Source organism: Rhea americana, unplaced genomic scaffold (genome assembly GCF_003343005.1).
Source record: "Rhea americana isolate MKP2758 unplaced genomic scaffold, rheAme1 scaffold_109, whole genome shotgun sequence".
Taxonomy (NCBI): domain Eukaryota; kingdom Metazoa; phylum Chordata; class Aves; order Rheiformes; family Rheidae; genus Rhea; species Rhea americana.
Window position 1 is genome coordinate 3,140,703 of NW_028185139.1, and position 16,770 is coordinate 3,157,472.

At 39.9% G+C, this 16,770-nt stretch overlaps 1 protein-coding gene across 2 annotated transcripts in view; it reads right to left on the bottom strand.

The window, feature by feature from the left end:
* Nucleotides 1-16,333, bottom strand: part of SNAP25 (synaptosome associated protein 25) — a 30,092-nt gene extending 13,759 nt beyond the window's left edge. For both annotated transcript variants that reach the window (XM_085312034.1, XM_085312042.1), the window contains exons 1-3: nt 16,262-16,333; nt 15,453-15,494; nt 6,440-6,488 (exon numbers count right to left, since the gene is read on the bottom strand). In XM_085312034.1, coding sequence (XP_085168160.1) covers nt 6,440-6,488; nt 15,453-15,494; nt 16,262-16,333 — 163 coding nt within the window. The remainder of the gene's footprint in view (nt 1-6,439; nt 6,489-15,452; nt 15,495-16,261) is intronic.
* Between the last annotated feature and the right edge of the window lie 437 nt (nt 16,334-16,770).

The following is a 16,770-nucleotide window of genomic DNA, read 5'->3' on the forward strand; positions in this document are numbered from 1 at the left end:
GCTGCTCCTAAAGCCATTTGCATGTTGTAAATGTTTTGGGATGGATTATTAACTGGCTTAAATCAGCATAGTTATACTGTCTTCATGCAGCAACACCAGTTTATACCTGCCACAGATCTGGTCCCATGTGCGAGTAAATGGATTCATGAATCGTATTTTCTACCATTACAGAGTCATAAATATTACAGAGAAATTAATTTAATGRGGTCACTCTGGAGCTGTTTTGGTATAACTGATATTAAAATCTGGCCCAGAATGAATCATTATAAGAAATGTAAGAAATCACATAAAAGAAATTACATAGCTATCAAAAGGTTAATTTAATATCAATTTTCTTAGATTTTCCCTATTCTGATTTTGTGTGTTGTGTTAAAAGGTTTAGKGAAGACATTTTGCTGGCATATACTGCCAAGAAACTGTGAAAGTTCACATCTCCGAGAGATCAAGATCAGGCTTCTATCTTTTGATGGTTTGTTGCACTATTCTTTAGACAAACTGCATCTCTAGATATGTTTTTGTATGTGTATATATGTGTATAAATATATATATATACACACACATGCACTATATATATATGATATATAAGAACTGGCATTGTCTTAATCTCGAGGCAGAATGTACATAAGAGGAATTTTTTATTGAGATTTACTTCCCCCCCCCCCCAGGAAGCTTTGATTCACAAATGGTGGCCATATATCTGCTTCCAGAGCTTATAGCAAACTGATGGCATGTCTTAAGAAACATGCAAATCTATTTTTATACTTCTATCATTAGACTTGTAAACTATTTATGCATTAACAGTATAAGCAATTGAGAGACCATAAACTAGTCTTATTAGCCTTACAGTGGCATTGTGTTCCTCTGCCAGGCAAAATATCCCTGAAGCTAGCTTGTTATATCCCAGGTGTAGCACCAAGTGTGAAATCCTCAAGTATTACYGCATCAGCTGTAAGAGCTCGAAAAACCCCCTCTATGTGACTGACCTGGGGTGAGCGGCTGGGAGGAGGAAGCTGTGGCAAGGGTATCCCTTAGTTGTTCCTGTGGTCCCTTGAGTTGCAAAGGGCTCTTAGCACAGTGTTGGATGCAGGACCAACACAGAGCAGCTGTAGTATTATTCCACCTTTACAACCTTGTCTGCAATTTATAAGATTTTTTCCTTAATTAGTGTCCAGGATCTGGGGCCTGTGCTTCTCAAATGTTATTTAAGTGCTTTTAGAGAGGGGAACTTGGTCTTCTGCCTGGAGTATTGTGCAACAAAGCAACCTCCACCAAGGACAATTTTAATTTAAAAAAGGACGTTTAAGAGCATATTGTAATCATAATTGCATACAAGAGGGCTGCGTTTGAAGGAGAGTCAGCAGATTAACTACTTTCAGTGATACTCAGTGATCCCATTTTCCACAAAGGAAAATCAGATTGGATTGAGCTACATTTCTAGGACGACCTTTTCAAAAATCCTGAGTCTTGACCTAGCTCTTCTTTGAAAGGCATTGCTAAGCATGCATATGAGTGGAAGAAAGCTGTTGGGAGTGCTTGTGAAACCATGTCTTGCTGGGCTAAAAATAACAATGGGCAAGGCACAAACGGCTTTTGARGGGGTTTGTGCTCTCTTTTCTTCCGCAGTTACAGTTTCAACACAACCAATGCCATTTTCTCTGTAAAATTTGAAATAGTCAATACCTATCATTATTTTCACTAATTAGCAAACCATTTCTGACTCTGATCAGCTCTTTCAGTCTTAATAGACTTGTTCTGGTATGAACTGAAAGGGTAACCTGCAAGACGTTGGAATGTCTATCTATCTATCTGTCTATCCTATAATCTAAAAGTATCATCTCTCAATAGAAATCCTCATTTCCTGCACAGGGAAATTAGATTGCTAGTGTGAGTTTCAAGGTGGATTAAGGGATGTTTGCTTTTTGTCCTTCCAGTATCCTAACACCATCGGTAGAAGGACAAGAAATGTATATTTAGGTGTTTATTATTTTATTGTCTGCTTACTCATGGTGGAAAAATGAATATGCACTACATATGGGATGCTGCTATGTTCTAGAAAGCTGGAGTTCCTTATAGTGTCAGCTTCCTGGGGTCAGCCCAGGGTGCAGAGGGTTATAGTAATTACAGCACAGAGGTGATGGAGACTGTAATGACTGATGCCAAAGCCCATTTTCCTGATGTCAGCACTATCTGCTTGTCTGCAGTTGTGGATGAGCTCAACAAACCTTGAGGATTTATGTCATTGGGTGGAAAAAACAAAGCTCAGGTCTGAAGCCTTGCTCACTTCTGGGACTCTTTACAGCACCTTGTCAAGAGTAAAATTTGAGGCAGTTCTCCATCAGACAACTGATATTTCACCTGACTCCCTCTGTGGAGCACAAGACCTGTGCCTAGGTGTTGTTGGAACACCTTTAGTAACTCAGCCTCTGGCATCTCACTGCTTATCTGTTTCGTGGTAGGTACTGAATCGACGTAGGCTTGGGAAGGACTCCCCCACATGGGAATGTTGTTTTGCTCTATGGTGGAAAGAAATTCTTGTTATCTTTGTAGTTACTGCAGTCATTTCTTTAGTGACATAGAAGCAGGTCAGCCATACCCCATTTGGCAAAAACTGTAGAGACTTCAGCTAGCATGGGCACTGAGATATGAGGTCTTAATCCTTTTGCATGTAGAGTCTCCCAGTTATGCCAAACGTTTTATCTCCATACTTCAACTTAATCTGAAGCACAAATCTGCAGTGAATCCAAGGCACTGGTGGAGTTTACTTGTTTCTGAATCTTAGTTTCTCAGCTATTTGTCCTAGCTTATTGGAGATGAAAGCCAGAAGCAGGAATTTTTAATCATAAAATACTATGTTTTGACAATCTGTTCAGACTGTGTTACATTGACTCACTTCACTAAGAAGTTGATAGACTAGTTGTGGGTGTATTCTAGCTACTTTGGGTCTACCTGTCCAGAGGGGACAGACACWAGTTTCTTAAGTTTGCATTATGCAGCTTGGTATATTAAGCTACGCTCTGTGTTTATTGGCATTGGTGGTTGAGCATTTGCAAGTGCTGTGCTGCAGGGAGAAAATTTCCATTGCTGTGGCATTTTCATTGTCGTTTATCAAAGACAGTTGAGGATATTCCTCTGTCTTGTCTTGGCTGTGCTGTTATTACTGTTAGTGGAAACATTTCCCCAGCACTTTCAATACAAGAAGAATGAAATTCCTTTGTAATATACTGCACAAAGACATCATTACTCAGACATCCTCAAAGGTCTGAATAGCTCTGCCTGCCAATACTCCCCAAGTGATGGGAGATTCTGAGAAGGACAGAGATTTGCTCCTTTGGAGGAAGAGGGGCTACAGCTCTGGGACCTCCTGCTATGTGTAAAAGCCAAGTTTATCTTCAAATCCTTGCATTGTACTATCAGCTTCATTTTTTATTGTCTGCTTTTAACCAACAGAATATTAACACATCCAAATGTTAACATTTTCCTAAGCTAGCATGTTTTGAAGATACATGTAATGAAGCACAGCAACTGCCACTACACAATAATAATTTGCAGTATGACTATTTTTTAGTATCAAATGTAAACACATTTGTTTAAAATGTGTGTACACACACACACACACAGGAGAGTGTGTCCCAAGGCCAGATTTAAAAAATGTAAGCATTATGGATGTAGATAGGCTCTGAGAAAGACTTTCTCACTAATGTAGAATTTCAACAAGGAGAACTTAACCTCTTAGCTATCCCCTGGGGGCTCTGCAGGAGAAGGACAGTGTTGAAATGAGAACACCTGGCCCAAAAAGTTATAAAGAACTTTTGGGATTGGAGAGGGGCTATTCCAAAAGCCCACTCAGATTCATGCAAAGATTTTCAGTGACTTCAAAGGGTACTGGAGGAGGTCTCTAATTTTCATGGCAGTCCCATTCTCTGTGAAAAAGGAGTAACGAAAGCTCTTGTGAAGTTCCATATTTCTGTAGGGCTGTAATATACTCTGCGGCCTGCTGGGCAGCCAGATGTACTGAACTCTTCTAGGCAACAGGAACTAGCTAAACTGGCTAGACTATATGAATATCTATTATTGTAAAATTACATTGACTTTTTTCCTTATGGTCCCAAAGACTTTTGCTTATTAAAGTCAGAAAATGAGTTCTGCTCTGTGCTATTGGCTCAAAGAAATTTTACTCATAAAGTATATATAACTTCAAAGCAAACAAATTTTCTAAAAACCCTCAAAACAGAGCTTTGAGCAACTGTGAAGATTAGATACTCTGCTTGCCGCCCACTGGAAAGATCAGTGTCATGGTCTTTGTCTATGTAACACCTAATAATCTTAAGTGACACTTGTGCAGTCAGCTGAAAAGAGATCACATGGCAGTGTTAGCAAATGATTTCCTTAATCTGATAATCTGCTGAGACATCCATGCGTTGTACATATTGCATTAATTACAGAGGTTTCAAAATCATTATTAGTGTATTTTGCCCAGTAATATAATAAGTCCTTCACCACTAAAAAAAATACATATATATTTAGGCATTATTAGAGCTACTTATGGCCAAAATGTAATCAAACACTTAACATAGTACAATGATTGCAATATTCCCAGGGTTTGCAGCATTGTTAGGCTGTTTTACTTGAGAAACCCATAAAGTGTAATTATAAGCTTAATGCACTGAGCCACTTAAGGCGTGACCATAACCAGTTTAAGGAGGCTTTTAAGTTGTCTGCTTTTTTTCCTGTAAGTATTGGCTACTTCCATCCCTGATCATACAATATGCATTTCAGGTTTACTGAGTTTCCTGGACTCTAGAGAGTTCAGGGTGTCCAGCATCAGCTCCTTTGCTCACATCGACACTCCTCCCTAGCATGACTAGTGATTTCAGAGTCAGTGTGACAACTTGTGCATGCAGGGGTTTAGCAATAGTAGAACTCTAAAGTAAAAAAAAAAATCAAAAATCAAAGTTAAAAGCAAAATAAAAGGCCTACAAAATTGTGAAAAATAACAGGTAAAAAACCCTAGGAACATGCTTTCCCAAGAGTTAACAGAAGCAAAGTTTTAGATACCACTGAGGTCTCTCCTGTTCTGCCTGTGAATTACATTTCTAGAGCCACCTAGATATTTATAGGATTTCTCTGACAATATTTCTGATTTATTTTAAATGTATAATTCACTTCTGAAACAAAAAAACATTATTTAAACAGGTGCTGTGTCTGTTTCAACACAACTGATCCTTGGTTTTCTGTATTCATTGGTAGTCTTTTTACCACCTTTATTCTGGAAATAGAAGAAGTTCAAAGGCACCAAAATATTCTCTTTAATATTTTCCTTGTCTAGACACATTCATGAGACAAATTGGTTAGGATAAATTCTTTTCCTTAAGAGGGGGGGGRAAAAAAAGCAATGAGACATCCATGTAAAAGCAAACAGGAGAAAATAATCTTTGTTTAGGTCCTGCTATTACTTTTCATTCATTTCAGTGCCAGAGAAGCAGGGAAATTACATATGGCCTATCAGGTTATGTAGTCCGTTTTCTAAGAATCYGGTACTTTTGTCTATAGTCGTTACCTGGGCTTGCTGTGTAATATAGCCTTGCCCCTCTAAAAAACTGTTCCTAATACTGCTTCATATTGTGCCACATGCTAAATAATAACAAGGGCTCATTGGAAGCTGGTTTGATTTAGCTGGTTTGATTGGTTTGATTTAGAGCAGTAGAAGTTTATACTGTGTTGATGAACTTCTCTTTGGAGTCACCATTTTGTTGTTCCTGTGGGTCTACTGCGAATGGAGACTTAATAGTTTTGTTGCAGAAAAAAAAAATCCACTGCTTTTTAATATTATGAAGAGCAAAAGTGTAATTTTCTGGGATTGTACTGAATAGATTTGTCAGTGTCATCCAGCCTGGGTCTCCTCTGAATGTTAAAGCTCATATATGGTGAATTATAATGAACCAGTCGTCCTATGGCTTCTGATGTTAAGCTCCTGTTACCTTCACTGAGAGTGAACAAAAAGCAACTGAATGTTACGTGAACTGTATCTGTTTTATCCTTTCTTTGGATGCATTTATTGCATGTTTCACTTGTAGCTAGGACAAGAGAGAAAATTATGTAGCACCTGTGTAAATAATGCTGGATTTCACATTTATGAAGGCAAATCTTCTCATCATTTTGTTGGCTCTTGACCCACAACCCACTAAAAAAATTATGATTTTGATGAGTTCAGCCTGCAGGTCCCTTTGACATTAATGGGAAACAGATCAAAATAAGTACAGACTCTTATGCAGTTATTTTATGTTCCTCTATTAGACAACACAGCTAAAAACAGAGAGATTCTTGAATTCTCATGCACAGCTACACAGACATTTTATGGCCCTTATTTTTGTAATTGTACACAGTTAATACAGTACTTTGTGAATGGTTATACTTCCTTACTGAAGCAATCTGAACTTACCTCCTTGCTCATCCAACATAACCAAAGTCCTGATACCAGCATCTTTACTCTACATCCCGATAGTGGTAGCAAGGTTAGGAGAGAGAGGGGGAGAAAAAGGAAGAGAGAGAGGGAGAGAGAAAGAGAGATCAGTGAGGGAATACTCAGTCCTAGGTATGGGACACAGGAAGACAAAAGAAAAACAGTGAAAGGAATGGCAAGGTCGTAAGGGGCTGGTTATATAATCTGAAACCCTTATATGAGTGAATACTATAAAGGGAACTGGGTGTTCTCTGTTGTATCATCAGCCCTTTAGGATTCAATGCCATGCTGAACTACTGCAGAAATGAGAAATTTCCAGACCTTGAGATTAAAATAATCATTTTATGCAAGAATCATTTCTAAAAAGAGGGTTTATCTCCAGGTTTATCTCCATGTTCCCTGAAGTGGGAGAAGGGAAGAAGAGAATGGTCATGCTGCAGATGTATGTTCATCCCACAGGAGAAATTCCCAGGGAAAATAGCTGTCACAAATATGTTTGATAAGGAGGCATAGTGACTTGTACATACCCTTGCAACTAAGCCCTTTCCTTCCAAGAAGTCAAAAAGCTTGTCTCCTAAGGCTTCCATCTTAAAGCAGGCTAATGTTTTGTAGGATTAAGCCATTTTTTTGGCTCAAAGATCTAATAGATAAAGGCTTGAGCCAAGTTTCAATTCAGCCAGTGGACACTTTTAATATCTATAGAATTTGGATCCAATTTGAAGGCAAGATTTTCAAAACACATATACTGATCCTACCCCTGCTCCCATTGAGGTTCTTGGGAATTTTAGCATCRTCTTTGCTGGGAGCAGAATTTGAGCAAAGCTGAGCACTTTTAGGGGTCCCATCTGTCTAAACTAGCAGCAAGGCACCTTTCACAAATACAGTTTTGTATACATTATCATCACTGTGAGATGTGATCAGGTATCTCAGGTTCCTGGATGCTATGATACTAAGTTATATCACAGATCATATTAGCTCCCTTTTAATTACTAAGCAAAAACTAGCTTCATTCTGCTTACAGCAGTGATGATGTCTGTGAATAATTAATAGTCTGAAAGTTCTTGTGACTGCTGCGTTTCGATAACAGATGAAGTAAGTCGTCTGTGCATCGTGCCAGTGGAATTACCTGGGCATGTGCCATAGTAACATCGTGCCAGTGGAATTACCTGGGCATGTGCCATAGTAATTCAACTGCTTCCCTGAACATGACACCACCAAGACCCCTTTGAAGTAGATAAGGATCATGGTCTCCATTTTGCGGAGGCCAAGGGAGATGAAGTTGCTTGCCCACAATGGCACAGGAGCTTGAGAACCAAAACCTGGAGTCCTGACTGTCCCGCTTGTGTTGCAAGCCATCCTGTCTCCTTGAAGCAAATTAAGGACTTAGTATTATCCTTCCTTYCAACTGCCCTCCTCACTGCCGTCACTTGTTTGTCTGGGAGCAGTGACGTCTTTCAGGCAGTCAGCAGCCCGGTCCATACTCTCTCAGCCCTCCGATGCAGGCTGGCTGCAAGCTCCACACGTTGGCTCAGCTACATGCCTGACTTTCTCACTCAAGGAGCAGTTGGCTGGTGCAGCTGGTGCTTCAATAGTGTACTGCTCTGTTCAAGAGAGATACAAGATGTCTCTTGCTGCACTCTTATATCCACCTCTCATTACACTCCCATTCTTGTCTTTAATGTCTGCTTCACTGTAGAAGCTGGGRAAAACATCACATATGTGCAGCCTGCTTGGCTCCGCTGTGTTTTTACTTATATGAATTGCTAAGTGGAGAGAAAAATCCACCTGCTTCCTCCCCRTAGTCCCCTGGGCCCTATTGCTCATTGGGTCAGTTGTTCTACTGGGTAATTGCTGATTCCTTCTTTCCCTTCAAGCTGATATTGCATTTACTTGAACCCCTGCCAGCTTCTTTTGCATCCTTTAGAAAACTTAATGTCCAAAGGTCATCAGATTTGCCTATGCACAGTAACAAAGCAGCCATTAATGATCTTACAGATGTTAGATCTTCTAAGCATCTGATGTGCAGCAGCTTGCTACTGCTCTCTCTATGTACTCTTGCCCCATGGTATGCAGGGATGTCTTACCCTGATATGTATTTAAAAAATACATCTCATGCAAATGCAAGGAAGCTGCTTAAATCCTGAGCATCTTGGATTTGGGTAAATATGGATGAAATCTGACAYTGGGCCCTTCCAGATACTGGACTTGGAAAACCCACGATTGGTAGTTTGATAGTTGTTGGCTTTCTGCAAGTCAGACATAGCCAGGCTAAGAAATGTTAACTGAATTGTCTGACCCTATTTTCCTATGATATTTTAAGATCTGACCAAACTGCCTTTATTCAATTAAGATGTCCAGTGACCTGAATGAGAGCTTTGCTGAGAGGAGGACTCKGCAATTAGTCCTTCCTTATGGAAGGACTTAACAAAAATGTTATGGTTTGTATTTTGTATTAAATCCTTGCACAGAGCAGAAGAGGCACAATTTTCTTCTATTTACCTGACCATCATGCCATTTCCTTTTTTCAGGTAATACCGTATCTCTTAAGAAGATAGCTGTAGCTCAGCTTTCCACAGCATTAATACTAATGTGAATTAAATACACTTTTCTGCATCTGAGGTTTAATCCAAAACATATTGAAGGTAATAAAAGATGCTCACTGTCAAAGATGAGAAGTGAATCAGGCATCAAGTGACAATCGCCTCCTGTTCCAAGTTTCTATTAAGCTCTAATTGTCAGGTTTTTCACAAAAAATAACTGTGTAAAGCCAATTAAAAAATATTACCAATCATATTTGTGCTTTTTAAATAGATCCAGACTTCCCTAAATGTTTCAGATCTGCATTGTGACCAATCTTAGACAGCTCAGAACCCAACACACTTGTAAATACAGAACTTTTCTGAAAATATGCTCATCATCCAGGTATCTGAACAGAGGAGAAACACTGCATGTCTGACCCTGAGTAACAGCAGACTAAGGTATCACTGGAAGTCTCAAACCCTCTTCATTTAAAGGAATACAGAGGAAGAAAAGGTGCCACACCAGTGCATTTGGGGCTAATGGGATGGATTCTCCACCATGGAAAATGTTGGCATTTTCTGCACTAAAACTATCATGGAAATTCCCCTTGGTCTCAATAGGAGCAGGTGTCAGCTAATACACTTGAACTGGTTGCTTAGAGAGCATGTAACAGGAGGTGACGAAATCTGTGTTTGCTAAGTGCCAGCCCAGAAGAACATGTTTTACAACGGCTGATCATAAAACCTTGGTAACAGGATTGTGGAAGAGCTGCCATCAYGGCAGTGGCAGGGTGACAGTGCTGGGAAGTTCCCACTCCACATACCCTGCTCATAAACATGAACAAAATCCTATGTGGGAAGCTGTAAATCAGTAGAACTGCAGCAACATCCACGTTATGAAAATTTGTGCTAATGATAAACTTTCCCAAGGAATARGGCCTTTATTTCTTCCTACATGATTGTGGAATTTGTTAAGACCCTCCAATCCTTTGTTCAGTTTGCTGCAAAATAAAGTTTCTCAAAAAACAAGATTCTTATGGTGGTTCAGGCCARAGTGGGATGAAAAATACATCTTTGATAGAACACTACAGAGTTCATGGAGCGTGTCCCATTTTAATCCAGCTTTCAAATCTATGAATGTAACGCCCTCTGTATTCAGATTTACTTTTGACTCTCTTTGTTTTCCCATTGTATTTGAGAAGAGAATTTGAACTGCCAGGTTTTGCCATGGAACAACAAACATTTTTCCTACACTTCTGTCTATAGCATAGAATATATTTCTTTTATTAAGGCATTAAACTGACAGCTCTGGAGTTCCTCTGTTTATCCATAAAGCATGTATATCGCCAACAGTAGACTATATAATCTTTCCCATACATCTATCAAACATACTGAGCCTTAAGTCTAGAAATGGTAGGTCAGTCCTTGTGTCCTTCCAGTCTTTGATTTCCATGGAGACTGTCATGTGTTACCAACTGCTTTTCTGYGAAGTGGAGGAACTGACATGTTTTGTGTACAAGATGAAAGGCTTCTCAGATGGTGGTGGCAAAGGCCCCTCTCCTGTGGTGGTCCCACACAAGATGCTTTCTAGGGAAGGCAGTGGGAGAGTTTTGAGTGACAAATCTGTGGTATCGGGTGCTTTGCTGCTCCTGGGACCCTACTGAATGGGAGGCTATAACTGATTTTTAAAAATTCGATAACACATTGAATATTGACCCTACAGAGTTTACGAAACAGAGTAAGTCCGTGTCCTTCTACCTTTAAATAACACTAAACTCTAGTGTTTTGAATAAAGTCAAAGCAACAAAGAGTACTCGTTTGTGTTTAACTATGTGAACCCCATTGCTGACAGTGAGATTCGCCGTATCTTTTGTGAAGCCCATGCCTGAGTTCTTTGCTGGACCACGGTCTAAGCACTGGGATTATTGATTAGAAAGCTGTAGCCTATGATTTAAGAACTCTGAGCTTCATTCAACTTCTACATCATTCAAAGTCTTACAGTGCTTCAGTGAAGCCTGTTTAACAACAAAATTTGGACCCCTGGTAGAGGCTGTGGTATACATTAACTTCACTTCTCTAACAGCTTTTTAAACCTTTCTGTTATTAACGTCTCACTCAAAGCCCGCTGAAGTCAATGACAAGAATTTCACTGAAATTTGGTAGCACTTTAAGGGGAGATGCCTTGCTGTATCATTTCTTCTTATTACTATTATGTCACGTTATTTCCCAAAGTGGGAATAGAGCTAGGAAGGGAATTGGAATGACTTCTGAAAAGGYCCCTCGGTCATTCCAGAAGCACAGGATGTTGTGTCCTACCCATGCCAGCTAGAAAAGACAACTACTCCAGCTTTGTTTAAGCTCTAGGCGTAATTTGTGTATCAGTATGAAGGARTGATGTATCAGACAGAGATTCCAAATTACAGAAATCACTTTCTGTTCGTTTCAGGAAGTACCCTGGAAAACAACTATATGCTCTCTGTTATGTGAAAAACAAAATTCCACTTCAGTGAGGAATTTTGCTTCAATCAGTATAGATTGTAGAGTTTGTTTTGAATAAATTAGTACAGAAAATTATATACCAGGACAGGCTGACATTCCTGGCAGTTCACAGAGAAACTAAAGAGAAGTGTCGACTCYCTGAAGACAAAAGTGTGGTCAGAGAAACATTTTTTAGTCATCCGTTCTAATGCATCTCCTCAGTTCCTGTTCCAAGCTCACTGCCACCCTGTTAGGGCTGTAATGTCTGTTTATGCCTGATTAAASAGTCATGTTGGTTCTCTTTGCCCTGTTTGTTCACCCTGTAGTTTAGACCCTCAGCTGATACGAATCTGTATAGCTCTCCTGGAGTTCTGTGGCCTAATTGCACTTAGCACAATGTCGGTGGCTCCAGTGCTGTCCTGCTGGTCTACAAGGACAAAGGGGGTTAATCCTGCGCAGCAAAAACTGACAGCAGAATAATGAATCACCTTCATCTGTGTCAGATGCATATTTCTGTGGAAATACACAGATTAAAATATTTTGCTGAGTAGAACTGTTCCAGTAGCTACTGATGTCAAAGGGATTTTTAAAATTAGCTTTGACGAGCTTTAGATCAGACTCTAAATTAACAGAATCTTGTATTTCGTATTCTTTAGACTATCATTAAAGAACATTTTGACTGTGATAATAATGTCAGGGAAGCTTATTTCCCAATCACAAATGAAGGGATGATAATGTATATGTAAGTCAGCAAAGTGGCATACTGTATGTTCAATGTCATACATCAGGGTCAGCATCATGAGGTTATCAAATTAAACATTTATAACTTACCATTTCAGCTTTGAAATGTTAGTAAGCTTGACTCTAACTCCCTAGCATATAAAAATAGAAAGCAGTCCTGTTTGGATTCGAATATACAAAGAGCACCTTTGCTAAGTGCTTTCTGCCTGGGATTTTTGCAGTATTGATCTTGTTGATTTTTTTTTCCTCTTGTTGCATCATAGCTGGAAACCACTTTTTTCCCCCCTACAATTTTTTTTTTGTAAGTTATGCTGGTTTCATTGGAAGATGATAGTAGAGTCTTTGCTTTTCCCCTGCTGTGTTATTTTGTATTTAATAGAGTTAGCTCAGAGGTAAAAAGTTTGAACAAGAAAGTAAGGCCAGCTTTAAGCTGTGYATTTAGTCTCACTTCTTCTGCCTCAGTTCATTTTTATTTTATGTTTTGACTGGAACATTGCACAGCAGAACCATAAAATACACTTATTTATAGCACTGTGTAACTGAGTGCCTCTCAGTGTATGACATTTAATGAGCACTGGTTAACATAGATGTAATTATATATTATATGGGTATGGTCAGCATCACAGACCAAACTGTTTTTTTTAATCTACCTTCCCAGTATGTAGTTGCCTTGGGGCAAAGCAGAGGCTCCTTTACGATGGCCACTCACCATTCCGTCTTTACTTCGCCTGTTGTGCTAGAACTGARACAATCAACTCCTTGCAAAGCTGGGTAATAAAAATAAGAAGCAGTAACAGATTTGGTCCTTCAGCAAGGAGAACAGCTCAGTTTTSCGTGCTGATGTTCCTTGGGACTAGCACCAGGGCTTAGTCCATTCTCTCCAAACTTGGTCTAGTCTTCTTGGACAAGTAGCACAAGGGTCCTCGTGGGACATTGGTTTTGTGCCCTACACTATGTTCAGCATGTAAGAGTGGCTTGTACTGCTGGAAGGCTTCAGTGAGYGGACTGCAGTCCTCTGTTTCTAGAGTGCTGTTGAGATCATTCTCAGAGGCCAAGTCAATCATCTATTTGTTCTGTATTTTCCGAACACCAAGCAGAGTATAGCTGACCATGATTCAAGTTCCTACATATGAATATGTGATAATGTTTAAACATAGAGGTTTCATTTTCCCAAGTAAAGAATAACAGGTTTGCTCTATCAACAGAACATAATAAAACYTGTTCTTTCCCTGAGCTGTGCATTTTTCTATCTGTACTCACTGGACAGGTTCTGCTAAGCAAGTTGAGTCTAATTGGATTTTTTTTGTCTATTAAACCAGAGTAGTACAAGTATGATTTTAAAGACAATTGTCATTTATCTCTTCAGTATAAAATCTTTCACCCACTAAGTACTGCACTCCTTTAAAAGTATCTAGGAAATGGGGTCAGAGTAAACAACCAGCTGTCTAGGCCACAGAAAGAATTTGAAWGGTCTTTTCTAGTCACCTTAGTGAAAATTATATTCAATTCCTTGTAAAAGAATTCCCTTGACTACTCAGTACCAGTTTAAAAATTTCTGTATTTGAATAGGAAGATGATGTAGAATCTGAAAAATAGTCAAATCTGAGAGATGCTGAGCTCTTCCAAGAAACACTGGAGTCCTACTTAAATTCACTGGTAGATTGAGCAGTCCCAGTTCTCCTTCCACATTGTCAATTGCTGTGATTTAATACTGAAATTTCAGTGGCATTCACAATATGTTGGTTCAATATGTTACGAAGATTCAAGCAGTGCACAGGTCACACAAATATGGCTCAGGAGAGACAGGTCTGATATTTACTGATGGTTTGGCCYTGGGCAAATCACTTCCCTTTCCTGTGCTCCTCTTTCTTCTCACTTATCATTTGCCTCATCTATTTAAGTCATAGGCATTTTGGGGCAGCAGACTCTCCTATTTTGTATTTGTGGAGATACCCATGTGAGACAATCTTATTTAATCAGGAGCTGCATCCAGCATCAAGTTGAAATAATGTGATAGTTAGAAATGGCATGTCCGGATAGTTAAGCAGTGAAGAGAAAAAAGACAAGTCRCTTACAAGACAAGAACATGCTCCTGCTGGGAGGGGCCCAAGCCATAAGAGAGCCAAAGCTGAAGTGTGCATGAAAGAAAACCAATGCTGACTATGTTCAGTGATCCATCTGCCTATCTATCTGTACACAGGAATTTCATTTTGTCTCTGCTGAACTCCATTGATTTCTGCAATCGTGATTGATTTCAAGGCCGTGAAGCCTAAGGCTGGGCTTGTGTTTATTCATGAACATGGGACCTGGTGTCATTTTCTACACATTATCTTTGCTTGAGACTCCCACAGTTGTCACTCTGCTGGGACTGTCAGTCCTGAAGAGCCTGATTAAAAATGTCACTAGCTCCAATACCAATTCTAGCATGATATCTGAAAATAATACATCCTGTCAGGCAGGACCAAAGTTTCTCACCGCCTGATGGCTGATCACTCTAAACTGAACCGAGTTTGGGAATGTCAGACTTTTAAACCTCTTCATTATCAAGACTGTGAAATGAGGCCTGACTGAATTACTTTTTCCCCCTTGGAAGTGCTCCCTCCAGGTGGGTATAAAATGCATTAGCTGTGAGGGCTGTGCCTGAATCTCCTTTCCCAGCACTGCAGAAAAACAGAGAACTTCATTCTCCAGAGCTGTCAATCTATGACATTTAATGAGCCTCAAAATCCTAATAAATGTTTCAAAGATACATAAGAAATTGGCACTTAAATGCTGTGGTGATTGGTGCTCTATAAATAGCTGCAAGTATTTATGTAGAAGGAGCTATTTAGAGATGACAGGGCAAACAGACCAAAGGCCTTTTTCACCATCCCCACTTGCAGTATTATGGCAATGACATCAGAGTCATGCCAGCTTGAGGCTCCAGGAACTCTGTAGCAAGCTCAGCTATTTGTCCCTGACTTCAGGTCACCTTCAGAGGCTCTTTCTTGGTCTGTCTTGGACAGTCTCTCTCAATGAATACTCAGATATGGCTGAAACACAGTACCTCAGCAACTGGTCTGCAATTTGACACTTGAAAACTGAGGTACAGTGTCTTAAATGACCCTCATGGTTGGGATAAGGATAATCAGTGACAGAGTGGCATATAAAGCCATGGCCATGCCCTAGCAATGTGAATAAAAAAACCTTCACTGTGTCACACTCTCCAGTACTTTTGCTCATAAGGGAAGTGTGAATAAAATGTAAGTCCTTACCTCTTCAACAAGCTGCAGCATTCGACGAGTGCTCTCAAGTGACTGAAAAAAATGGAGGAAAAGACGCTTAGATTTGGCAGAYACAGTTTCCACCACTACTGTGCAGGCTCATGCTGAAACTATTGTTTCCTATGCTCTTTGCCTTCCCTCAAAATCATGCCATCAGCAGGTACTAGTGATCTCTTCRTCTTCAGCTATCTGTTATGCAGTAGTTCCTGCCACGTCTCTGGGTAGCTGCAGTTTTTAGTGCTTGCACCGTCTTAGCCTACATGCTCAGTGATCGCACTTGGAACAGCTGATGTTCCAGTTCTGAAAACAAAATCCATGTTTTTCAGCTAAAAATTTCAGATTCCATATATTTGGCAAATTGAAGGAACCTTCAGAAAAAAATTGCTGCTTTTCGTTCTGAGGTCAGCCAAATTTATGCAGACCCCAATACCTAGACCAAACATGTGATCAGTAATCTAGACTGTCTAGTCTACGTGTCTAGTAATCTAGAGACGTGATTAATTTTTGTCCCCATTTATCTCTATTCCACAAGGATCTTGTCCCAGAAATTCTGTGACAAGTGCAGGAATTCTGCTCTCAGTGACAGCAGTGTAACTCTGGAGCGACTGAGTGCCTTTGGCTGAGTTACTGTCTGTTGCCACTGGAGAGAGCAGGAGTTGAAGGGGAGTCAGCTTTCCCTGGAATAAAGCTGATGGAAAACAGAGTCAACCCTATATGTCTTTAGCCAGCTCTGCTTCTGTTTCTGGATGTGCCTCCCATACAGAAAGAACCCCAAGTTTCTTATTTGTTATGAGCCTCACTTCATCAGCAAGCTGGTCGGCACGCCGCTGCATTTCTTCCAACTCATTGCGCATATCAGCATCTTCTGCCATTTTAGCTGTGGATGTGTTTGTGGAAGCTGCAGATCAAGGATTTGTATTCAGCCTGTGAGTCTGTAAGACAGCAAAAAGAGAAAGAAACAGTGTGGTTAAACTCCCGGCGCTTAACRCACTGAACTGTGCTTAAATGTCAATGCCCCAGAAGTGCTTTTATTACATTGGTTCTCTTACCCAAACTCTTTCATTCTGGATAGCAATTCTTATGTATAGGATTGTATGTGTATGGGGCACTCAGGATTTTTCAAGGTAATGTTTTATTCCTGTACTGTTAATCACTCTGAAGGAACGAGAATGTATCCTTGTCATACTCACTGAAGAAAAATTAGCTCTTTCTTTTCCCTTAAGGGAAACATTTCAAATGCTATACATATTGAAGCTGGAAATTCAGGGGGCTTTGTTTGCTACSAGAAATGGGCTTGAGAACCATTCAT